Source organism: Accipiter gentilis, chromosome 22 (genome assembly GCF_929443795.1).
Source record: "Accipiter gentilis chromosome 22, bAccGen1.1, whole genome shotgun sequence".
NCBI lineage: Eukaryota > Metazoa > Chordata > Aves > Accipitriformes > Accipitridae > Astur > Astur gentilis.
Window position 1 is genome coordinate 19,862,740 of NC_064901.1, and position 25,047 is coordinate 19,887,786.

A 25,047-nucleotide genomic window follows, 5' to 3' on the forward strand; every position below is an offset into this window, starting at 1 on the left:
GTAACACACTTTACCTATAATGTCTTTATTTACCATTTGAATCACATCACCACCACCTGCTACACCGAAAGTTGAGTCTTTGAAAGCAGCCCCCTCCAAAGAGGAAGGCACCTCCTCTGCACCCCTGACACGGTTCAAGTGACACCAGACATCGCACTTCCAATCCCAGGAAATGCCCTAATGATAAACAAATACCTCCCCTTGTTGTACCTACAGCCTCCTAACCCCATGCGGTTTCCCCCCAGCAGACCTCTCCCCCAGTTCCGTCGCTCCGACCGAGGAGGGAGCATTAAACCCGCATCAAACCCCCCTCAAGCCCACCCCGGGGATCCCGCCTGCCCCGAGGGGCTCACCGGGCCGGCGGGAGGCAGGGACCTGACACGCTGCTCTCCCGGCGGGAGAAAAGCGGCACAGAAAAGTTACCCCAGCCCTTTGGGCCTCTTCCCCCGCTCCCCGAGGGGTGACGACCGCCTTCGGCCGGGCCTCGCTTCTCCCCTCCTCAGGGCCCAGCCACCCCGGAGCATCGCCCCTCCGTCCCGCCGCCCTCCTGCGAGCACCGGGCCCGCTGCAACGAGCCAACCCCCCCGCCCGAAACCCGCCAAGGCGGGCCGCCTGCCAGGGGCAGGCCGGGGATCCGCCGGAGGAGAGAGCTCGCTCTCCTCGCGGAGGGCCCTCATCGCGCTGAGGGAGAACGACGGCGGCGCGTAACCCCCTGGGCCGGGGAGCGAAGGAACGAGGGGAGGGATTGGCGGAACCGAGCCCCGATCGCGGGCCGGAGATCCCAGGCCCGAGCGGTTCGGACCGGGCCTCTCCCGCGCGCACCTGATCTAGGTTCTCCTCGCTACCGCTATCCTCCGTATCGGAGTCGATAAGGACGCGGCCTTTCCGCTTCTTCACCATGGCGGAGCCGGCTTTTCCCACCCCCCCCCTCCCCACCCCGGCGCCGAACGGCGGCGGCGGCGGCGCGGCGCTTCACAGCGGCCCGGCCTGCCCCGCGCCGCCCGCCCGACCGGACACAAAGGGCACCGCGCATGCGCACCGCGCCGGGGCGGGAAGGAGGGCGGGGCCGCCGCCCCTGAGGGGAGAGGGGCGAGGAGGAGGCGGCAGCGGCCGGGCGGCCGCTGCCGCCTCCTCCTCGCCCCTCTCCCCTCGGCCGCCTCCTCCTGGCCCCTCTCCCCTCTAGGGGCGGCGGTGGCGGCCCCCATCGCCCTTTATTTTCGCTGTCCCACCGACGTGTTCCTCACAAACAGGCACCTTCCCCCCCCCCCAGCTTCACGCTAAAGCTCTTTGCGAATAAACCGCTCGGCACCGTGTAGCGACCTCTCCGCGCCCGCAGCGGCGGAGGGAAGATTTCGCCTCCTTCTCCTCCGCCGGTGAAGGCGGGAAGCTCGGTTAGTTACCGCCGACGGCGGAACCTTGAGCGGAGCGGTGCTTGTTTTCCCGCCGGGCCCGGAAGCGCTGGGAGGCGGCGGGAAGGTGAGGCGGTACCTCAGCGCCTCTAGGGAGCGCCTCGGTGACGGAGCGGGGAAGGGAAGGTGTTGAGGCGGCAGCTTTTGTGGAGAAGGTCGCTACCGCCTGTCGCCGTCGTCCCGGCCTCGCCTCTGCCCTGCGGGTTCGGTGGAAGGCGGGCGGGAGCCGAGACCGGTGCCCAGGCCGCGGCGCGGTTGCCTGAGGGCTGGCGGTGAGGCGCAAGGGAGAGCGTCGCTGGAAGCCGAGGTTTTGTAACCGCCGGGCGGTGAATCGGTGCTGGCGTTAGATCGGCGTGCCGGTAAAACCTTGCGTAGGGACAACAATCGGGCGAATGTAAAAATGTATTAAAATTTCCCGTTTTCTTCTGCTTGGTACTCGGAGGGAGCAAGGACGAGTCAGTGCTGAGCGGGGTTCGGCTTAACTGCGGGCTGCGGCTTTTCGGGGCCTTTCCTTTCTGCTGGGTTATGCTTTGGTTTGGGACGGGTTTGCCGGTGGGGCCCAGAAATGGACGGGGTCACTGTTCAGGCCCTTGCTGCTTTCCTGGCGTGTGCTTCACCTCAGTCCCAGGGGGGCATGGAAGCCCTGCGTATGGGATTTCTTTTTTAGGAACTCGCGTCCTACCTTACTGAGTGTGTGACAGAGAAAATGTGAATTCCTTCAATGCAGTTTTAGTCCACGGTGCATAACTTAATCGGAGTATGAAAGTAATAGTAGTGAATTTTACCATGAGTGAAGGAAGATAGGTGGCATATAGAGAATATGCGTGGGGTGACGGGCTCCAATCTTAACAGAGAAGATAAACTGATTTGACATCGGTTTAGGATTTATCCTGTGGCAAAAACCAAACACACCTCCTACCAACTCCCCTCCCCTCCCCCCCCCCCCCAGCCCCAACCCAGGCAACTTGTCTGTCTAATTTTATGGGTAAGTGAGAAATAGCCTTTGTACAGAGCATTGAACATTAAGGCTCTCCCTTATGAATTAAAGAATAGCAGTGTGGCATCGCTGTTCCTACCAACAGTGATGTAGACAGAAGCAAACAGAAGGTTTTTAGAATTTTTCCAAAGCTTTGTAAAAAACCCTATTGAATCGCAGTCTCTTATGTTAAGTTCTTTGGTCTTCGCAAACCTCTCTGTAATTCTAAACAAGATACGTTGAGGGGGGCAAAGTGCTGGATGATTTATGGAGAAGTATGTAGTATGGCTGCTGTAGGACTTAATATCTGAAAAGTCTTGTCATCTGTGGCTGCCAGATGAGACTGCCATTCTGGTCCATATGGCAGCAGGGTCTACCTATTGTGAATTAGTGATTTTCTTGCAGGGATAATACTTTACAATTATATAGATGCCATCTTTTAGAAACCTTCTTCTTGAGGTTGTTTTTGCTGGTGTTAGTCATAGTACCTAAACTTACTTACAGTGAAAGGGATGAAGAGGAATTTCTTTTTTTCTATTTTCAGTTTTATTTGAAGTATTTTACTTCGTTTTTCTTATTTGCATGGGTATTTCACATCACAGGGAGGGGGGAATACATAGGGTGGAAATCATTAAGTAAACTAGAACTCTGAGGAAGTGTAATACTTGATGTTATTTTTTATTTCTTTTTCTGATGGCTTAGATTTCTAGCTATTATCTGTTTTAAAAATGAAACAGTTTTACAAACATCCTATATGTAATTTTTTTAATCTCTTCTCTTTTTCATTAAAGGTGGAGATAAACTACACTAACTAAAGTAAGATAGCTCTGGATACTAATTTTGCTGTTAAATTAATTTCAAACCCATTAATTGCCTTGCTGGAAGTGAATTCAAGTTTACCAATATGGCTCTGACTGTTACTTTGCTGAACAGTGCTTACTTATGTGGTAGATGCTGCAGTCACAAAGTTTTGCACCCCTTACTTGGACCTCTCCTCAACGATTTCATGTCAAAATTATATAGCAGCTACAGGAGGCCAGGGTCACAGCCTGAGAAAAAAACGTCTTGGGAAAATACTGATTTCAGTTTTAAGAAGGGCATTAATTTCTTAAAGACTCAGCTAAGCTTGCTGAAAGAGGAGACCAAAGATTACTTGATAGGACCTGGAGGCTATCCACTCAGTCAGTACCTGCTGGAACAAACAAAGGTGTTGTGGGAGTTTCGGAGCCAAGAAGATTTAAATAAATGGGTTATTTCCTCTGATGTAGAGATTGGAGGGAAAAGTGAAGTTTACCTCAAACTGGGTAGGAATAACCAGGCTGCTCTGCTGTATGGAACCATCAACACGGAAGTGCCTCGTGATGGGGAGACGAAATACAGTGGATATTGTAGTATGAGAGCTAAACCGCCAGTGGTAAGTACAGCTTCATGTTTGCATAGCTTCTGTTGCTTAATCGGAGAGCATTTTTATGTAAACCCAGTGACAACAAGAGGACTGTTGTTTACTGCAGTTGAAACTGATCACTTTCAGGAGTACTAGTTATTCCTTCAGGGATGTAATAGCTGCTGTGTCCTTTGACCTGGAAGGAACTTTTTCTTGGATTTTGTTTTCCTGTCTTAGAAGAGGAATAATGTATGTTTGATCATTTACTTATGTACAACAGGGCACCCACTCATTAAGACAGCCCTGTTTTCAGCCTCCTTGCAAATGAAGCTCTGTAATGAACCTCTATAGCCCAAATTAATATGATTAAAATAGATTATGTCTCTAAATTTGAAGTTAATTGAATGTATCATAAGGACAAATTGCCTGGGCTTTAACTTGGCCTATTCGTCAGACTTGGTTTAGGGGAATGAGCTCATCTTTTTTTCTCACAGGAACAGAAAATAATGCTTTGAAAAGTACTTTTTAATAGTCTTGACTCCTACTGTACATCAGAAAAAGCAAGATGCAAATCTTCGATAGCTCGGAATTGACCAAAATGGAACCAGAAATGGATGTTCTTGTTATTGATACTTCTTGTTTCATCCCTTATTTTTAAGCACCTTTAAAAGCAAAGGAACATTTTGACTCAGTGTATCAAACGCTTAGCTTTTTAGTCAGTTCTGTTGTTTGTGACTTGCCACAAGTGCACAGGTAAAATCTTTTCTGGGCCAGAAACTTGGAGAGCAGAGAATATGAGTGAGTAAAATGAACAGGCAGATGAGAGGCAGATGAACACTGATTAATATGGTGGCACTGGGTCAGAGGAACGCAACAGCAAGTTGAATCTCAATGAGAGTTAAATTCCCTGGACTGATACTGACTTGTGCAAATGTGACTCAAACTTTCACCTCCTAATTCTGAAGTATTGGAGTGCATCAGTCCATCTTTATAATGCAGTTTGAAATCAGAGGGTGAAAACGTAAATAAAAAGGCTTTTCTTTATTTAAGTAAAAAGGCTCAAAACTGGCAAAGCCATAAAATAAAGTAGTCATAGGCCTTGTATTAATGTATCGATGATCTATTCATCTTATTACTGATGAGTTGGTAGAAGGACAGTTGATAGGTAACCATAGTAGTGCTGTAAATTAAAGGGGAAACCTCTGAATTTTTGGTGCTAATTTTGACTTGGTTTAAGCAATCCTGGGCAAGAATGGCCCTGACTCCTGCTGCCTCATTGCTCCAAGTGACCTCAGTGTAACTCTGTGTAGACTCTTGGATCTGCCTGTGTGCAAATCACAACACCGGGACTTTTAAGATCTTGGGAAAAAATGCAGTCGAGAATTAGACATGCTTGCAATCCATATAATTATGCACAGTTAATGACAAAAAGTGTTGGGAAACATTAAATGCTTCCAGTGCTTATGTCAGTCTTCAATAAGGAAAGTTACCACAGGGGATAAATTATCCCACTTCTTCAATTTCTTGTAATTGCCTCTGCATAATCTAGTACTGACCACAGAATATTAAACTTAATGAACTACATAACTAGTGATCCATCACTACAGTGTTTGTGTACTTGCCTGGTAGGGAATTTGGTCCTAGGAAGCAGGTCTGATTTCTGATAGTTACAAGATTGCGGTTATAATTAAAGCATGAGTCCTCAGAGTGGTAATACTGCAATTTGTGGGCTCTGATACAGTGCTGAAGGAAATTCAGTGCGATCAGCAACTAGTATGATGAATGAGTAACCCAGTTTTTAGTATGTTACAGTAGATATTATTTGACATAATAATGAGGACAGTGATCAAAGCAATAGTGCTCTGTTCTTCAAAATGGAAGTTTCCCTCTATTAAGGAGGAATAATTCTATTTTTTAATAATTTGTAGGGATCTTTTGCTAGGAAGAAGTATTATGACTGGTCAAACTTCAACAGTCTGTATTTACGTGTCCGTGGCGATGGCAGACCTTGGATGGTAAACATTTATACAGACCCTTACTTCTCTCATCAAAAGGATGACCTCTACAGCTACTTCATGTTCACCCGAGGAGGCCCATACTGGGAGGAAATAAAGGTGAACTAATGAGTCTTTCAAACTAACGAGACTGTCTTGGGGGTCCGGGCCATAGCTCTCTGGAAGGGGAATTCTTTCAACAGTCACAGTTTGTTGCTATTGCTGTCCATTCAACAGTGTTTCTGTTATGTATCCTTATACAACAGACGTGTGCCTTTGGCTTGGGAATTCCAAAATCGTAAATCACTGGATTGTGGGAGGGCACACTGTGTCAATTGTATTAAAGATTTGATCCACTATACGTTCACGTAATCACCTGATGTTAGCTATTACTGGAGTAATAGAATAGAAACAGGGATTGAAGCTTAGCAGGTGTTGCCAGGAATATTCTCTGTGATAACCATTTTTTCTGGAATACAAATGGACGTAGGCTGGTGTAGGATTTGTACCCTGTGACAGGATTTGCTTAACCTGCTGACTCGCTGGAGCCAGTTGGAGATTCAGAGGTGTGGTTTGTCATTAATGGCCTTTGAACCTGTGACACAGTAATTTTTGTAAGAAGTGGGAGTTTCGGCTCTTTGCTGATGAAACTTGGGGAACTTTTGTAATTTGCTGATGCCAATGTTAAGGAGGTTTGCAAATCCTTGTGAATTGGCATCGAGAGCTTCACAATACCATTGTCCAATCATGCAAGAACAGCTCACTGTTTCACAGGTGAGGAGTCAGGAGGATGAATATCGGTGTGTTGTTGCTGGCTTGCATGTTTTCCTTTCACCCTCACCAGCCAACCCTCCCATTTTCTACCTCTTATTGCAGCCCCTCCTCTTCGTTGCTCCCACTACATTCAAAGTCATTTTTACATTATTCTGAACGGCTTTTATAGAGTACTGCTGCCTTGGTATGAAGTTTGCACTATGAAATACACAGCTTGGGTACAGCTGAGCTGTTGATATACATGCATGCTAGACCATTCATTAATTTCTGTTTTATGTTGACATGTTATTGGAAGGAAATGTTCTCGATGTAAACAGCCACCCTCTGCTGCAGCCTCTCGTTGTGTCCTAACAGGGTAACAGTCCTGCACGATGGCTACAAATGGCCATCACAGAACAGTGTGGGCCTGGAGCTGGCTGCGAGTGGCCAATGAAAGGGTTAATGTGGCCCATTTCTCTATGCCAGTTCTATGCACCCAGCTAATGCTGGTACCAGATGTAGCAGAGTGTCATTTCATTTACTAAGGCAGGCTTTTTTTTTTTTTCCTTAAGTTTTTATGTTAGGTACTGGTGACACTAAAGTCTGGTTTGGTTTTGTTTTGTTTCTTTCAGATTCCATTCTCCAAATTCTTTCTCTCCAGTCGGGGAAGAGTCCAGGATCAGCAACATCCTGTCTGGTTAGACAAGGCAAGTTTTCTATAGGCTTTATCTGTCTGAAATTTCCTTTAAGATTGTATTGTCATGATGTAATTTACAAATGTTTGTGAATTTGAAATTGAAGGGCCTCTTCTTGTTATAAGGTACTTATTCTTGTGCGCTTATCTTTGCATTTAAATTATCCTACTTTGTGATAGCAGCGTCAGTTTATTTCAAAGGAGCTCCAAAAATATTTTTAAGAGGTCTATATAACCAAGAAACAAAAACTCACTTGGCTCTTCAAAAAAACAAAAAAGATTTTTTTGGTGGTTTTTTTTTTGTTTTTTTTTTTTTTTGTTTTGAGGAATGATCAAAGTGACTAAGAAATCTAAAATGCCAGTTAGCACAGTACTGCCAAAAATAAAAGTATCATAAACTTTCTTCCTGACAGAAGACTGTCAGGGATATCGTGTTGTGAGATTTTGTTTGAGGAGGTAGTGTATCAGTGACCTTGATGGTGAGCAGTAAACTGATGTATTTATAGGCTCTTTTTTAGTTTTTTTTTCAGGCTTCCTAGTCTAAGTATTAAGTAAATATGTTGAGTATTTTTTATTTTATTTCTGCAAGTAGGTAGACTAATTCACTGATTCACACGAGGAGACATGTTGGAAAAAATTGTTTCTGTATCTTTTTTTTTTCTTTTAAATTTCAGTGACCTTCCTGCAATGTAATTAAGGGCAGCTTAGTACCCAGTGAGTACCAAACAGAAAACAGCGTTAGAAATATATGTGGGGAGAAAATAAAAGGCCCATTATTTTAATCAGTGTTAGTCACCTGGAACGTTGCATTCAGTTCCTAACTGCTGTAATGAAAAAAAAAAAAAAAAAAAAATTTAGGAAATATTTGAGGGCAATTCAGTGATTGGCAGCATGAAAACAATCTGGTTTAAAGCAGAAGTTGAGGCTGTAGAAAGCAAGTATGAATGATATGAAGAAGGTGGATCAACTACAAGAAAAGATGTGCTTTATGGAAGAAAGTTGTTATAAAAGGCCTATGTTTAAATACAGATGCTGAAGAATTTATCAGGATTTAGAATACAGTCATTCAAAATTGTGAATGAAAACATAAAGTTGTATATGGGGTGTTTAAAAATATTTACCAGGAGTTAAAGGGTCAAACCAGTACTTGATCTAAGCATCCTCCACTAAATTTTCATTCCTTGTTATCTTATGCTTAGTATTTCACAGTGGAAACAATGCATTTGCATATAATATGAAGTGTAATTTTACATATGTATTTTAAAGAATCCTAAAAATAGGGGAAGTGGCATGAAGGCAATTGAAGAAATCTTGACAAAATGTCTTGATCCCTCATGGTACTACTATGTGTTTTCCCAGGAACCAGGAAAGGCCTTATTAAACAGGAATAAAAAAGTTAGGAAACAGCCAGTGTATCTAGGTCTTGCCAAGAAATAGATTCTTCAGAGCAGAGAGTTTAGGTGACTCCCGTAGTCACCTGTAACACTATGAACCAGGAAGATGGAGCTTTAAAAACTCTCCAGGCTCCACAAGCCGAGGGGCTGATTGTAGAGCTGGCTTCTGGGTAAGAGATGGCATTTAAAACATTAGAATGATCGGAGAGGAGCGTTGGTGCATTTAATTTCTTTAGCTTTGTTCTATTATTTATTTAGTATACATTTGCAATATATTTTTAGCCTCAGCCTACAATTGTTCAACTTTATTTGACACATCCTAGGCATTATTTTCCTGCATGTACAGCAGTCCTTAAAATCATGGGTGCAGCTCAGACCTGTGCTTGCAGCAGCTGGAGTTTAATAGGTGGCCTGCCACTGGTGACCCAGCTTGTTCTGAGAACTGCTGACACTGGAGTCTCCAAGAAGTGATTAGTGACATGTAAGAGCTGAAAGTGCTTTCAGGCAGGCCACAGGCTAATAGGAAACATGCCTGAGCCCCCAAAATCTTCATGGAATTTATTAGTTAGAATAAATTTATTTATTTTTAAATTGGAATAGTGGTGGGGTAAACATTAGGGGAAAGGAATAAGGAGTGTTCTTGTATTTAAGAACACTATTCTAATTAGGAAGCAGTGGCTAGGACCCTTGACTTAATGTAAAACTCAGTAACAAAGTTTCATGCGTTTTAAAATGTCTGGTTTGGTGCACTTCTGTGCTGTACCAGGTGTATGACTTGATCTAGAATGAAAGTTCTCCTCTGTCCTTAATTACATTCTGTTTGTGTTTCCTGCTCGCAAAAGAATTGTAAGAGACTATGAAAACGTGTTTGTACACCCAGTTGTGATGAAACTGGCCATACGCAAACCTCAAAGGATACAAATTGCAGTGTTGCTTTGGGCTCAGAGCATTTTTAATAAAGGGTTCAATACAGTGGTAGAAAGGCAAATATGAAGGAGTTTTCCATCGGGGTCTGTATTGAAAATGTGATATTGAAATGTTCAAGCCTTAAGAAATGCTGCTGTATTTTGAACAAATACCAGTTTAAAGTAGATAGCCATGAATTGTTTGTAAAATATGGAACCGGTAGATATGATGGTGGTTGATTATAACATTATATAAATACCATTCTAATGTATATATCTTTTAATTAGATTAGTACCCTTGGATTCACAATTGGAGATAAAGTAGATGGTCCATTCCAGCTGGAGATTGATTTTATTGGCCTGCTGAACGATAGAGCTCATACAGAAGAATTTGCCTATGAAACATATGAGAAGGTCTAAGTTGGGGTGGTGTCTTTTGGGACAGTCATCAGATGCTTGGTTCACTTTTACAACACTTTTTAATGTGTAGCTTAAAGCAACTTGAAGATTCCATGTAAACATTAAAGAGATAAGTGCATGAAGCGTTGGCTGTAGTAATCTGACTAAAGTGACACTGCTGGCATCTTCAAGCTGCCAAATAGAGAATCCTGGAGAGACTGTACATACATGGACTGGAACACAGCCTGAGGAGAGTTGGGATGCGCTCTTACAAAGTAGTAACTGGTGACTGGCTTAGTTTTGGCTTCTGTCCTGACCTTTACAGAAATAAAAGTATTTCACGAGCTTGTTGTAGTTCTTTTTTGTACAACACATTCATTTTCTATGTTATATGGTTTGTAGGCAGTTGTAAAACACTCACATCTGCTAGTTTTAAACTGGAAAAAGCATAATGAGAATTAATACCCTGAGGAATGGTGCTTAAGTGTGACTCAGCTGCTGAAATTTACACAGAGCAGCACCAGAAGTGGAAAAGGCAGAAGTATTTCAACCTTTAGCTTTGGCTCCTCTGAATAACTAAAAAAAGAAAAAGCTGCTGCTGCCAAGATTGAAACAGTAGCTATGTGGCAGGCTTGGCTTTTAGTTTAGAGCTGTTGATGATAGTCCTACAGCTTTATAGAGCAAAGGGGGTTGAACAGAAGTAGTAGTGCTCCAAGGGTGGGTTGGGGGGAAACCCCCATTGCTATCTGCTCCCTGAGGAGGCACAGCTCAGCTTAATCAGCACCATTACAGGGCAGATCAGATCACACTTCTGCTGTGTGTAATTAGCTTAACTCAGCTGTACTGGAAGAAGTCACAGCCTCAGCTGACAGCATAGAAGCTCAATACCTCCCTTTTTCTGAGAAGTCCATTTTTTGGTAATTTAAGAAACACTTTAAAGAACAAGTGCTGAATGGTTTCATTTCAGCTATCACAAACAGTCTAATCAAAGCACTGACCTCCACTGCAGTGACCTTGTTTAAGAATGGTTTACAAATAATAAATGTTCCTGTATTTTATGTGGAAGAGGCCACAATAAAGCAAGCTGAAGGAGTGCCTTGTACTATCATTTTCCTCTTACACAGAATTAAATAGCTTAAGAGCAAAAGAGGGTGGTTATCATTTCTAAAGATACCAGAACAAACATGCTTTCATAAAGCTGTAGGCAGGCTAATCAGCAAGGAAAGCTAGTCACAAAAAAAGACACAGAGTAGTAAATACAAGTGTGAGCAAAACTAGTGCTATGCTAAGGATGTAGTTATACATAGTACACTAGATGAGATAACCAGTGATAAACAGGGTATATACAAAATATTTATTATTTCCCCCATTAAGTTTATAAAAAAAATTGCTTGTTCTTGACACTTGATATAAATGCATGTATTTGTTAGGACACTAAATTCACTGAAACAATTATCTGCTCAAAATTCTAGCTGAGATTACAACTGCTAAATTACCTTTCCAGCTCCATCCATAATAAATCCAGAAAGATTTTCTGCATATTTTTTAAAGTAACAACAACAACAGCTTTTAAATCTAAGGTATTGAATGTGCCTCAACACTACTGTAACCTCTTTTAAGCGTCATAGAGATGAAAAGCATAAGAATTTTGTTAACATCTGCTATTTACCATAGAAAGGAACAAAACAACCCTAACTGTTCAAAGCATCCAGCTGGCAATTTGTAAAGCCACTTTTCAGTTGTGAGTTTTTAAAAATATGGTATTTTACAATTATATTTTGCTATATGCTTTTAGTTTTCCAGAGAGCTTGTGTATTTTTTTCTTCTCTTGGAACTTCCCTGCTACTTCATAGGCATGCAATTAGAAATGCTGAATAAGTGCTTCAACTGTTGTTACAGAATAAGGACTGATCTGGAGAACAGGGCAAGCAGACATCTCCAACTCCTGTAATTTACCAATGGAACATTTTGAAGCTTACTATCTGGAGTGTCCATCCTAGTGGGTAACAAATGCATTCTGGTGGAGAAGTCTGTCCTAAGTTGCAAGGAGGCTTCTTGAGCATTGCTTTTCCACTTACATTTTCTCCTTTAACATCGTTTAGTTAAATGAGTTAGTTAAATAAAAACACTAATAAGCAACTAGAGATAGTTCTAAGCTCCTAAAAGTTCAGAACTCATCTCGTTGGGGAAGTTTATCACCAAAACATTACGCTCAGATGCATTGTAAGGTCTCATTCAATGCTTTCTGGATTCCACTAGCTAATAGCAACCTGAACCATACACAGACAGCACAAATATTTACAAGACAGGAACAATATTTACAGTGATTTCTTAGATATTTCTTATTCCTCCTAATCCACAGATAGTCCTCTACGGTTTCCGAGAGCCTGAGCCTTTTTCTTTTTTCTCTCTTGCTCATGTTTCTCACGCCTTTCTTCCCTGAAGGGGAAAAAGAAGAGACACAGACCATATCAAGTTATATTAGAGGTAGATACACAAGCAACCAAAGGAATCTGAAGCTGACCACAGCTTAACATCTGTTTAACCGGTGTGCTGCATTTGCCATGGGCAGAGAAAACAGTACCATTTTGGATTGAATCCTAACATTCAGGCAAATACTTCTGCTTAGACATACAGGTCTAACATTCAAGGTAGTAACATGTCAATATTCACAGCTTCTTCCAAGGTGAAGGTAAGTCTCCAAACGCTAGAACTGATAGCTTTCACAGAATAAAAGTGTATCGGATTCAGAGCTGCCCTCTTTGTTGGCCTTCCTGTTACTAGACAGACTACTGGAGGCAAAAATTGCTTTTATATTCAAGTATTCTTTCCTGAACTGCATATTTAAATCCTAAAAAGGCAAATGAGTCATCATATTATTTTAAATAACACTATTCATAAAAAGCTAGTGGTGTACTGACCTTGTCTGGAGATGCGGCTGTTTGTAACCTTTCTTACATGCAGAGACGTTGCTACCAGCAGACTTATTTGGGACAGTATTTTCTTTAAATTCTCCCCAAGGCCTTAGTCGTCCTACAATTTAGGGGCAAAAAGAGAGACTATTGAATTACTAATTTAGTAATTGTGTGCTTAACTTCTTTTCATGAATTTTATACTAGCTAGCCCGTGTTTTGCTGGTTGACTTTAAGGTAAAATGCCTCTTCAGCTGTATTACCAGTTTCACCAGCCCATTCCCAAAAAGCAGTTTTTCTATAAGTAGTAACAGGTGACTGTACTCATAAGTAACACCCACCACACAAAGTTCAGCTTCTCACACAACAGTGCACTTTTTAAAGAAAATAAAAACAACCCTCACTGTGTAAGGAATATCTCATATTTCCTGTACATACATCTATTCAGTGGAATACAGGGATGTTTATTATTATATTACGGGCTTTTGGTCATAAAGATTTATTCTTCAGTAGGGAGGCTCTTAAAGCATATATCATACAGAAATTTAACAATCAGTCACTCCACAGACTGGGAATCCAGAGGGAAAGGGAAAGGGACAGGAAAAGAGGCTGAAAACATCACTATCATGGTTTGTATCAATGCCTTACTTCATGAGCAGTTGAGTGCAAAGGGGCATGACTAACACCGACTGCACAGGATCACAGTACCTTTGTGTGGCTGATACCGAAGGGGCCTTGAGAGACTTGCTTTGAGGTCAAACGTCTTCTTTGTGCTTGTGGGTTCTGCAGCGTGAGCTGCAAACTTGAAGGGGGTGATAACTACAAAAGGCATCAAGATATCATACTTAATTATAGCAGCAGAAACATCACTGCACAAAGCAAGTTGGGAAGTGCCTGCACAGACCACCTTACAACTATCGAGACCAAAGAGCCATTAAATGCTTACCATCTGCTACCTCTACAGACAGAATTGCACAAACACAGCTCACTTGAAATAGGGAGCTTTCAGGTCTGGAGAGAGCAAGAGTTGTAGAATATCAGCCCTTTTGCTCTGATTATGCTATGCAATAGCATATATAACTCCATGTATTTTTCTAGTCCTTCAGAGCAAAGCGTGTTTCCTAGTCTCTATGCTTAGTTGGAACCAAGTGAATTTTCACATCAAAAAAAGAAACATTCTTCCAGAACACACCAGCTTCACATCAGTAGCGGAACTTTTTTTTCCCCCTAAAAACCATCAATATTGTCATACAATAAGACAGGCAACTCTGGGTTCTTGACCTGTGATAATGTAGAGCTGTGCTGGTGTAGAGATCATCAGTAATCAGAAGACTTCTGCTGCTTCTCACAGAGTTTTACTTCCCGAGTTAATCAGGGTTGCTGAGGCTGATAATAACAGGTTGTCCTAGAAGCCTGGTGCATGCCAATCTGGCAAGGAGAATGAGACCTCTGAGAGGACATCAGGAACTCCTCTCACTGCAGACAGGATCTCCCTGTACTTGTTATATGAATCTTTTGCTGCATACTCCCTAAAGGTCTAGAAGATTTTCTATCCTCTTTTCTGCAGGTAGCTAGGTACCATATATTTAAGTCTTAGCACCTAACCATTTTAGTCAAAACACTGGAAGCAAAAGGAAACAATGAAACTACTGCAGTTTCTAAAGAATCAGTCATTAATTAGAGAATGAAATTAAAACCTGGGTCTATATGATATTAGGTTATAAAAAAATTATATAATGATTCAATAAAATGAGTCTTGATGTGAAAAAAGCCACATATTTACCATCCACTTTACCCTTTGATGCAGTCAGATCATTATTTCTTGCATTTCCCTTGCTGTTATTATTACTCATTGCAGAGTTGCAGCTCTTCTGGTTCTCGGGTGTGCAGATCTCCAAGTATGGAGACATTCTAGATGGAGTCTTGGTAAGAGAGCGTTTATGCTCATTATCTTTTGTGGCTTCTGAGAACCTGAAAATTATTAAAAATATGAAGGCAGAGTTAGTAATTTACAAGGAATGTAATGCAGCAGAATACAGAAGGTTCTGTGTTCTACTTTTCTTACAGGTACGAAGTTTTACTGTGTATAAGATGTTCACAGCTTATGTATAAACTGCACTAAAAATACTTTTGCTGGCAATTTTCAAGTTATGAGCCATCATCAATAGCAGCAAGTAATACTAGGAATTACAAAGGACTGACTTTCTTATTATTCTGGAGAACAAAATATACTTGGATGCAACAAGCCAGTTGCTTTCTTCACCAACTGATATAATTTACTTTAGATTTGGATTCTGTAGTAAAATATTGTATGTAAATATTGTTAATTTAAAAATTGAAATTAAGAAAAACTGAAAGAAAATTAACTAACAAAACTTTAGAACACAAAGATCTACAAGAGAATGAAGCTGCAAATTTTAGTCAAAACACACAAATTACCTGCATATTCAAGACACGTGTTGTATGTATGTGTGTATATACAAACATTTTTAATGTGTATGTGTGTGTATACATGTATATATGTATAATGAAAGAAAATTCGAAATCTTGGACAAAGTAATACCCTTATCAAAAAGGTAGAGAATAAGCGGAAAGCCTGCAAGATACGGAAAGACAGTAAGTGTTGAAGAAAGAAGTATTTTGAAGGCTAGCAAGTTTATGGATGTAGTGCAGCTTTCAAGATCCACCTCAGCACATCTTTGGACAAATAGAATGGAAGCAAATTCTAGAAGTGTTGTTCTGTTTTATGTATTGCTAAGAATGAAGTAGGGCTGCAGTGAAGACAGTAAAGATTATCCAACAGGACACCAGAGGCAGAATGAATATTGTTTTCATTCGTTGTTATCTACCGAGATCAAAGATAGCATATTTAATGTAGAGACAAAGCCAGTAAGATTATGAGCTTGATTTTAGGAGGAACCTGTATTCCTGACCTTTGAATAGCAGAAGAACTGCATTGAAAAGTCCCATAATTATTTATTAGGAGATGTCAATATTAGAAGTCGCACTATCTGACTTAATAATAACAATCCCACACACACTTTTTTCAGGGACAAAAAAGTCTCAGCAGCTATAATCTTGGCATGCAAAAGTTGACAATTGAAGGTTATCAGAGAAATGGGAAGTAATACAACCAAGACCTGAGATGAACTGGGTATTGTTAGCAGGGGGTGAAGGGTAAGGGTAAATTATACAATGTCTAAATCTGAACTTCAGTCACTGTGGAAAGTTTAGTAAACTGAATAAAGTTGGAATTAGCACAATAGTTAGAAAACCAACAAAGAAACAGTAGAGACAAGGACTTTTACTGAAAAGAAAACCAGGTGAAAGGGCATTTATCAGTGGAGTACCATACAGACGGTCCTTCCAATTCCCTCTTTTAAAATGGTTTTTGTTCAAGACTTTAGAAAAATTAGTAATGAGCTGGTAAAATTTACCAATAACAAAAGTTCATGAAATATTAACATAATAGAGAATTAGATTACTGTGTAGGAATAATGAAGTGCACATGATGTTTTAAAAGGAAATGAGATGAAATTTAATAGCATTGAGTATGAGCTCATTCATATAGCAACTCCTCATGACTTTCTAGTAGTCAACTTGGTTCCCATCTGCAAGAAACAATCTGCTTATAGTAATCAATCACAAGATGAGCCCCTGCTGTGACATCGGCAGGGAGGTGGGGGTGGGAAAAGATTACCCCAAAAAACCACAAATCATGAGTCCATTGTGAGACTCACCTGGAATGCTGCAGAGTTCTGGTTAAGTAATCTCAAGATAAATTATTTCAGGTATAACAGAGACTATTAGGTTGCCTGACAAAATGGAAAACCTAACAGTAAGAGAAGAAAAATAATGTGGCTTGGTTGGTTTAGTGACGTGACAGCTGAAAGAGATGCAAGATTCCTCCACCATCAGACATCAAAATGAAGAATCAAGATAGTTACAGCACAGTAAGGCTTAAATCAACCATAAAGCTAGGCTGAAAGTTACTAATCAGAATTAGTCTCATGTAGTTCATGCTTGGAATATAAATAGTCAACTTAGCGTTGATTATTTCACATGTATCACACCCAATTGGTCACTGGTAGTTTCAGTTTGTCTTTTTACCTGACATTCATTTTGGTTGTTGAAAGGACAGGATTAAATGAAGATTTCCTAGATAAAATACTCCGATTGGCAGCGTTCAGACAACTGCGTGGTGAGCGCCGGAGGTTATTAGGAGTGCAGGTGGCGGAGAATCTGCCTCTTTCTGAATTTGGGCTGAATAAAAATGTTTTGCCACTGGTTTGTTTCTAGGGAAAAGCAAATCATGAATTAGCACACTCTGCTAAAAAAAAAATTTATCAGAAAAGCAGCTAAGAGGAATGGAAAATACACAGTGAATCAGAAGCATACAGTGTCTTCAGTTTTCCCCCTTTTTTCTTTAAAAGCATATTTTAAATACAAGTCATTCTATTATTAAACTGATCTGAAAACACATACCTTAGAATTGTTATGTGGAGTGCCTTTTTCCGGTGCTCTTAAAGGATTCGATTTTTTGGCTAGCACCTGCCAAAAGTAGTTTGTCTTAAGTATACATTGATACAATGTATGCCATAGAAAAGAAAAGTGTAGTGGTCAGGAGTTTCAGTGTTACTGCCTTGGTATGGCCATTGACTTATTCATTCATATATTCATTGATACATTACTGTCACTTTTCTAGGGTCTGCCACTCTGAAAGAGGCCCTATTAGCAGCTTTTACCCAAGCAAGTGTGAAATACAAGAACTGAGAATGGGGGCCACTGAGAACAATATATGTTGCATATATTTTAAAGGAGAATCATATCCAGTCATTGGACAATGGTTCTCTAAGGCACAAAAAAGGAACTTGATATTTAAATCCCAGTCTTTGAAAAATAACCCATCCCCTTGGTTAAGTTCTGCAGCAATTCAAACGGTTTTAAACAAAAGCTCCAGGAGATCCTTCACAGAAGTAATTGTGAGGTAATTATTTTTACTCAAAAAGTTATTTGTTGGTTCCCATAACTATAACCATGTACTGTTAATATATAAAAACTTATATAACTACACAAGTGTTATACGAATAACTATATATAACTAGTTATACAGGACTGCAGTTAAATTTCAGTGATCATAACATTCCACTGCTTGTACACATCACGAGCTACTTACTGCTCTAAAGAGAACCTACAGGACTTTTACAGAGAGGTTCTAGAAATAAATGAATTCGGGAACAATGGATATCTTCCTATGTTACCCTTTACCTTGACTTCGTTGAGAGAACTGCTGCAGTTTTCAATAATTTTTTTTTTCCTCTCAAGGTACTCAGCAATAGATTCCATTTTCTTGAAGTGGGCCTCGTGCAACTTTTTGAAGTCTAAGAAGTTCCAAAAAAATAAGAAGAGTCACATCTCTGATAAGCTCCTAAAGAAGTTTACTACTTAATAGGAGAATCTTGCAACACCTATCATTATGGCCTCAAAGAAAATATAACGTGTCCCTCTCATTAAAGACTGTATACACAAGTAACCAAACAGTATGAAATAGAATCTACTTCACCAGCTACACAGCCAGTTACCTGATGCATGCTCTGGAGAATTATATAATCATCAAATGGTTTGGGTTGGAAGGGACCTTTAAAGATCACCTAGTCCAAACCCTAAATTCTGCAGTTCAAGAAAAAAAGAAATACTTCCAAATTTTAAACAAATGAATGTATTTTACAAAGTGATGAAAATGAGTTAATACGCAGTTATACGGCACAACAGCAGTATTTATAAAGTGAAAACTAAACAAGCAGGAGTAATAGCATGTCTTCCTACCCTTTGGTGTTTTGAAAATCATGAATGCAAGTATTATAACCAAAAGACGAAGTGTTCAATGAACCAGTTTTATAACACACATGCGAGTCATTTACTACTATGAATTTACAAGTTGGAAGATACACCTTAAAATGTAACTTTTGGGAACTTTTTTTGGTTGCTTGCATTTCAAAGAGAGGATGTTCTCTTCTTCAAGTAGAAACAGAAATTTGAGTTGTAAAAAACTCTAAGTCAAGTCTCCCTTCACACAGGCAACATGTCTATTTCTAAAGATGGTAAGTTATCTTACTTGGTGTAGTAGCCTTCATTCCTGTTTTCCCAGACCTAGACGCACAGCCTACATATAAAGGGATCTTCCCTTCTGCATGATGAGCACTACCTGGTACAGTAAGATTAGGCAAAATCATTAGAACTTCTGGAAAATATTTTAATGACATCACAATATTTTTAAAAGTATTTGTTCCAAAAAACCCCCACCTTATCTCCTCAAAGTGGGTTTAGGTTTTGAGAAATAAAAACATCAGCTGGAATAGATATGTCCTAAGTCTCTCAAAAGCCTTTTAAATGGTATGTCAGTAACAGCATGTCTCGACAAACTACAAGCCCAGCATGAATCTTACAGTCACACTAGGTTATTATCTTTTGATAGTAAAGTATTTCACAGGGGAACTTAACAAAAAACTATACTTGCGGTAAGCAAAACAATTTTAGATTCATAGGTCTTGATCTGTTTAATAAGCTAGTGTTTTTAAAATGTTGATAACAAAGAAGAAATACCATTTGGCCAGCTTTTCTGCCCACTGCCTTATATATACATATACAGAGTTTAAGGGGTTTTTTTATCATCTCTGCTCTCAGGTAAAGTATTAAGCTCATGTTCACATTTTCATGATTAAATTATATTACAAAAAAAAATAAAAATCAGGTAAAGACTTCACATCAAGTTCAATATTTGCATATCGAAAGCAAATATTTGCTTTTCTATTAATTCACATCTGCTTTAAAGTAAACTTGGATGACCTCAATATATTGAAAGAAATCCTTGCTGGAAGCAAATAATGGGGGGTTGTTGAAAGTAATTGTTGAAAAATCAACTTTTCACTAATAAATGCAGAGATAGTATTTTTTTGTCACACAGTTCTCGCTATCTGCAATTACTGAAAAAAAGAAAAACAAACCAAAGACCAGAAAGCAGTACAGGTACTTATGATTACAGTTATAGGAAGAGACGAGTACTGTGCCAACTGTCCGGATGAATACAGCCTCAACTAAAGCATCCTCTACATATTCTATTGATTCTGTTTTTAAAAGAAACTTCATTGAAGAGCCTAATTTTCTACATTAGTTTCAAAATTATAAATAGCCTCCAATAAGAATGTCCTTGTAAATTCTATTGAACAGCAAGAACATGCATAATACAGCCAAAGGACTACATACACTTAAGTCTAATAGGAGCAAATAATGGTAGGTATCTTATTTGACAGACCCACAATATCAATAAATTATCAGATTGGGCAAACTCATTTGTTCATGTCAGCTGCATGCACAAAGGAGCAGGGGAGAAATTCATATTTTCAGCGGCATCATGTTTGAAGGTCTAAAAAAGCCACCAGATAGAAAAATGATTCACTGTAATACATTCAGATATTGCTAGACAGTTTAAACAAGTTATAAAGGATTCTGTGTGTATGTCCTTTTCTACTAATTTTATTCCTGGGAAGAAAATGACACCACCTATTCATCTGCAGGAAAAGAAAAATGAAGCACGAGGAAGTGAGCTCTCCCTTTCTTGCCACTTTTTAAAGGAGCCAAGTAGCATCTCAGGGGTATTCCAAAAGGCACTAATCCTAAACGAGGTGCAAGACTCAAATACAGAGACCTTTGAGAACTCCTTCACTAAAAAAAAAAAAAAATCAGGTCCAGGGTTATGAAGTCAAAGCCAGCAGAATTCCTACATTGCAGAATTCATGGGTTTGTGTTGCAATATGTTAAATAAACAAGTACATAAACTCAAATGAGTTAGATTGTTTCCGGTATCTCCAAATACGGTACTAATCACCAGACATGCCACAAAAATCTTTGCAGGCACAATAAAATAACCAGAAGGCACATTTTAAGTAGTACAAATTATTAAACTTACTCTTTTGGAATTTTCTACTTACATTCACCTCCACTACTTTTAGTAGAAGTCTTCTCTAGTTGTTCTTTCTGCCCAGTACCCGTCCCCGGATTCTCAATAGCTGTCTTTTTAGTTACTTTTTCCTTATTTTGGAATACCTTCTGTCCCTTTTCATGCTCACCCTGAGGCACTTCGTTTTCTTTCACGTCAGAATGTTCCTGCAGTTTAAATATAGTTCATTTAAACAGTTTGTTACGACTGGATATAAAGAAAGGCTGTTGTTCTGAGAACAGTCAGTGGAACAGGTTACCCAGAGAGGTTTTGTAGCCTCCATCCTTAGAGGTTTTCAATACCAGATTAGATAAAACCTTAAGCATTGTGGTCTAACCTTATAGTTGACTGTGCTTTGATTAGGAGATTGAGCAAGAGACTTTCTGAAGTCCAACCTGAATTAACCTGTGAAATACTTATCCTGTTATTTCACAAACAGATCTAGATTAGAAAGCTTTTACCTGCACAGCTCTAATATAAAATTGCCTTTTTTGACAAAAGTTAATTATTTGCAAGTAAAAATAAATTCACTGGCTATGTTACTTTTACTATTGTAGCTCTGGTTACTCTACAATTCTCTAACTAACACTAACAGACTAACACTCCTCATTTTCTCATTTCCCTCCTCTAACTCTAAATCAGTAAAAGTCTTTCACACAGTTCTTAGTTCACCCACTACTTGTATGCAATTCTAGAGAAAAATAATTCTACCCCTATCTCACCTTGAAACTTCCCCTCCCTCAGTCATAAAACCCATCAATAAAGAACCCACTGAGAGGAGTGGGAATTAAAAAATTGTGAGGTTTAGGCAATCATCCAATTTGTGTTTTATTTTTCTATATAAAGAAAGTGAAAACAACCTTATTTTAGATAAATTCTGAAACTAGTCTAATATTCAGAATAGTATGATGAACTAGTGAAAGCAGTCTTACATTCAGATAAAGTGTTTGGAATGGTGTATTTCTTAGAGGAATTTAATTTATTTCCTTGAAGTAATGACTAACAAGTAATCTCCGTTCATTATGGAGTAGTACATAGTCAAGATAGAGAAATTCAGTGCTGTGAAGTACGGAAGAGAAGACCAGTACCACAATGTTTGCATATGAAATTCTTATACACACACATGGATATATATATAAATATAAATGTATACCACCTGCTAAATGGTGGTAGAAAAAAACCCAAACAACAAAAAAACAAGTAAGTTTAAGTTATGCTTGGGGAAGGAGGGGTGGCCAGCACACAAAACCAAGCAATGTAAATCACCTCTTCCTCATCAGAAAGCCCTGTATTTTCTCTGCTGGTATTAATTTCGTCATTGGAGTTCCTCTTTTTTCTTGTTATTTTCTTTTTACTACGTCTTTTTGTAATAAAACACACTGAATCAGGTATGATTTTCTCCTGATTGCTCAGTTCATCCAGTTCGATGGAAGCAGATGCACTTTTTTCAGAGTCCTGTAGCAGAAAAATACTGTAATGTGTAACGTATCTGACACAAACATAAATTAGATACTACAAAGAGACATTTTCAATTTTATTATTGAAAAAAGTATTTCACACAGAGGAAAAACAGGAGCATGCCATTTAGTAGCATAGTAATCCAGAAACTGGCAATATCTAGATTTCCCTAAACTTCATTGTTTGAAGACTTTAAAAAGAAGTCCTACAGTTGTTTTACTATATAGCATTTTAATAAAATTATAAAAACCTAATACTTTATATTTGAAATCTGACTTGCATGATGCTGTGACCCTCCCAGATTTGTACATTTCTGTGGAATACTCTTCATTAAAAAAAATCAGAGCCTCTTTCACGCTCGTTAAAATTAAAAATAAGCTGAAAAGGATTAGACCAGTTCCTCAAACCTTTAAAGATGATTTTAAAGGAAGCACTTAAAAGGAGACATATTTTAGAAAAAGCAGATACCAATTCACTTTCTATCAAAAATGTAAAAAGCATCACCATATCCAACAGTTCAGCTTACAGAACAGAAAACTTTTTTTAAAAGTTAAGAAAACAACACATTAAGAGATGAATAAAGGAAACATCACAATTGTGATACTTTCATTATAGTATCAGTATGAGTAAATTTTAGTAGATGTAAAAAGCTTTCTGATGAGCGTCTAGTCCCTTCCATCTAGGCATGGAAAATGAATAAAATATTTTTATATTTGGTACTGAGCAGCGTCTGGAGCTAAACAGGCAAGAATTAAGATTTGTTCAATGGAAATTAATTGTTAGTGTTCACAGAATAATTTTGTAGTGATGCTGAAAAATACATTGTTAATTTTGGCAGCCGAAAGGAAATCAGCTTTGGCTCATATAGGAGGCCACTTCAAAGCTAATATTAGCACTTCTATTTCTATCAGTACATGAGTGCATTAAAGTAAAGGGTCCATTAAGGAAAAATTATTTTTATTACAGTTCACATCATGGTAAAAAAACAACCTTCAGTACATGCCCTGCTCTACTGGTTACAAAGTTAGGTCTATCTCTCTTAAAAAGAATAGCTGATTTATCATCTATTACCATATTTTCATTTTCTTGTTTTGTTCCATGAAAGTGTTGCTTCAGTGCTCTCAACAATTTGTCTGCCTGGAGAGAAATCAAGACAACATATGAACCAAATATTGCATTAAGTCATCAAACAAAAAACTGCATAAACACAGCTAGTGTCCTATAAACTGATCCAACAAACAAGCAGAACGTTTCCTGAATCTGATGGAACAAGGCACACCTAGAGCTTCATGCAAGTCAGTTAAATTAGAGAAAGTGCTTAAGGCTGCAGATAAATATGTAGCATAGTCCCCACAGAGGCACCAATTTCCCCAACTAGGTTTCTTCCAGTCTGTCTGTTCTCAAGGATGAATGACACTGGCTGTTTCTAACAGCACTGCATAGCTGAACATGAATTAAAATTGTATCAAATTTCTGCGATAACTTCTGTCTTGGCCATACTACATACAAAGCATTCTTCTCATCCCTGGCATATATTCAGCAGTAATAGCAATAAAATAACAGCAACAAAATTACGTCCTTGATACTTTAGGCTATGAAAGGCTCTTAAATACCTAACTGGAAAGGTCAGCATAAAATCAAACCTGAACTAGAAGTTTAAGAACAGAATAACCCAGGACTAAAACCCCAAGCAGAAGTCTTATTGGCCCTGTCAGGACAGCGAGTTCCTTTGTCCACTTAAGTCGTGGATCTTCTTTCTTTTAAGGCTTTAAGGTTTCTCCCACTGATAGTGCAGCAGCCTGACTGCTGCCGAGTGATCCACCGGCAGTGCCTACCAGGAGAGATCAGGCCACTGTCACAAATCTGTAGCTCAAGGCAAAAGAGATGGGTGCATGCTTAAATTTCTCGTTCTTAACCACGCACAGCTGGTAAACAAACACAGGCACTCCCGCCCCTTAAGGCACCCTATTGTTACTATTCTTCCGACTCAGACTCGTAAAAAACCCCACCCACCCACCCAACAAAACACCAAAAAACTCCAAACGAACGCAAAACCCAAGCCACAGCTCCCCACAACAGCGCGGTAACCCGTCGAGGACACGGCGGCGCTGAGCACCCCGGGGGTGCAGCGTGGGGCAGCCCCGCGCCCTCCCCTTCTCGGTGCCTCCGGTAAAACGGAACCCCGCGTCATCAACTCGTTTCTTTGAGCGTATTCCCGTCACGAAGGTGTTACGGGACGGGCGCGTTCCCCACGCGACACCCGCTCCCCCTCAGCTCCCGGCCGGGCAGAGGGGGGAACGCCAGAGCCGAGGCCGCTCTTCAGAGAGCGGGCGGGCGGGGAAACCCGGAGCTTCCCTCATCCGAGGTCCCCGGCGCCGCTCCCTCCCAGCCACGGCAGCTGCCCCCGCCTCACCCGGAGGTTGGCCTTCAGGCCGGCGGCCTTTGCGATCCGCTGGAGCTCGACGTATTTCAGCGATTCCAGCTGCTGGAGCGTAGAGAGCGCCATGGCGCCGACGCCTCACCGCCACTCAACCGCCGCACTTCGAATCTCGCGCTCAACCGCCGCGGCGCGGGCGCGCCCCGCCCCCGCCGTTCGAACGCGCTCGCAGAGCCAGGCCATTGGCCGGGCGAGGCAAAGGGGTGGAGCCTGGAGCGGGGACGGAAACCACCAGTGGCGGCGCGGCCACCGAGGCGTGCTTTTTTTTTAATTATTTTTCAAACGCGATAGGCGGTCCACCGGCGGGGGAAGGCCCTGCCCCTCTCCTCAATGATT

At 40.4% G+C, this 25,047-nt stretch overlaps 3 protein-coding genes across 8 annotated transcripts in view; 1 reads left to right on the forward strand and 2 right to left on the reverse strand.

The window, feature by feature from the left end:
• RTF1 (RTF1 homolog, Paf1/RNA polymerase II complex component) overlaps positions 1–1,033 on the reverse strand; it is a 29,979-nt gene extending 28,946 nt beyond the window's left edge. Inside the window, 3 exon segments of the mRNA XM_049825247.1 lie at positions 823–936; positions 939–1,015; positions 1,018–1,033. Of these exon segments, the coding sequence (XP_049681204.1) occupies positions 823–936; positions 939–1,015; positions 1,018–1,033 (207 nt within the window).
• A 120-nt stretch (positions 1,034–1,153) lies between these two features.
• Positions 1,154–10,252, forward strand: NDUFAF1 (NADH:ubiquinone oxidoreductase complex assembly factor 1). Of its 3 annotated transcripts, none has more exons than XM_049825265.1 (5): positions 1,154–1,391; positions 3,177–3,799; positions 5,698–5,883; positions 7,149–7,223; positions 9,798–10,252. In XM_049825265.1, the coding sequence occupies exons 2-5, from the start codon at positions 3,290–3,292 to the stop codon at positions 9,927–9,929; spliced, it is 903 nt and encodes a 300-aa protein (XP_049681222.1). In that variant the 5' UTR covers positions 1,154–1,391; positions 3,177–3,289; the 3' UTR covers positions 9,930–10,252. The 3 variants fall into 3 exon arrangements, with proteins under 3 accessions (XP_049681222.1, XP_049681220.1, XP_049681221.1); XM_049825263.1 differs by lacking the exon at positions 1,154–1,391 and adding an exon at positions 1,483–1,768; XM_049825264.1 differs by lacking the exon at positions 1,154–1,391 and adding an exon at positions 1,483–1,721.
• On the reverse strand, positions 10,244–24,812 carry NUSAP1 (nucleolar and spindle associated protein 1). 4 transcript variants are annotated; one of them, XM_049825249.1, is made up of 12 exons: positions 24,688–24,812; positions 23,346–23,411; positions 22,083–22,271; positions 20,809–20,983; positions 18,936–19,025; positions 18,089–18,201; positions 17,306–17,371; positions 16,931–17,115; positions 14,604–14,791; positions 13,529–13,639; positions 12,830–12,941; positions 10,244–12,347 (listed from the first exon to the last, which is right to left on the reverse strand). In XM_049825249.1, exons 1-12 carry the CDS (start codon positions 24,778–24,780, stop codon positions 12,260–12,262), a joined length of 1,476 nt encoding a protein of 491 aa, XP_049681206.1. In that variant the 5' UTR covers positions 24,781–24,812; the 3' UTR covers positions 10,244–12,259. The 4 variants fall into 4 exon arrangements, with proteins under 4 accessions (XP_049681206.1, XP_049681207.1, XP_049681209.1 ...); XM_049825250.1 differs by having other exon boundaries at positions 14,616–14,791; positions 24,688–24,801; XM_049825252.1 differs by lacking the exon at positions 17,306–17,371 and having other exon boundaries at positions 14,616–14,791; positions 24,688–24,801.
• Positions 24,813–25,047: the final 235 nt, after the last annotated feature.

Bases quoted from the DNA above. Each gene is read 5' to 3' on its own strand.
- NDUFAF1 (XM_049825265.1), top strand. From the start codon at position 3,290: ATGGCTCTGACTGTTACTTTGCTGAACAGTGCTTACTTATGTGGTAGA. The intron at 5,884-7,148 runs GTGAACTAATGA...TGTTTCTTTCAG, and splicing joins CATACTGGGAGGAAATAAAG to ATTCCATTCTCCAAATTCTT. The intron at 7,224-9,797 runs GCAAGTTTTCTA...TCTTTTAATTAG, and splicing joins ATCCTGTCTGGTTAGACAAG to ATTAGTACCCTTGGATTCAC.
- NUSAP1 (XM_049825249.1), bottom strand. From the start codon at position 24,780: ATGGCGCTCTCTACGCTCCAGCAGCTGGAATCGCTGAAATACGTCGAG. The intron at 17,372-18,088 runs GTAAAGGGTAAC...TACTTTTGGCAG, and splicing joins GTTCTCTCAACGAAGTCAAG to GTGCTAGCCAAAAAATCGAA. The intron at 13,640-14,603 runs GTAAATATGTGG...TGCCTTTTGTAG, and splicing joins ATCAAAGGGTAAAGTGGATG to TTATCACCCCCTTCAAGTTT.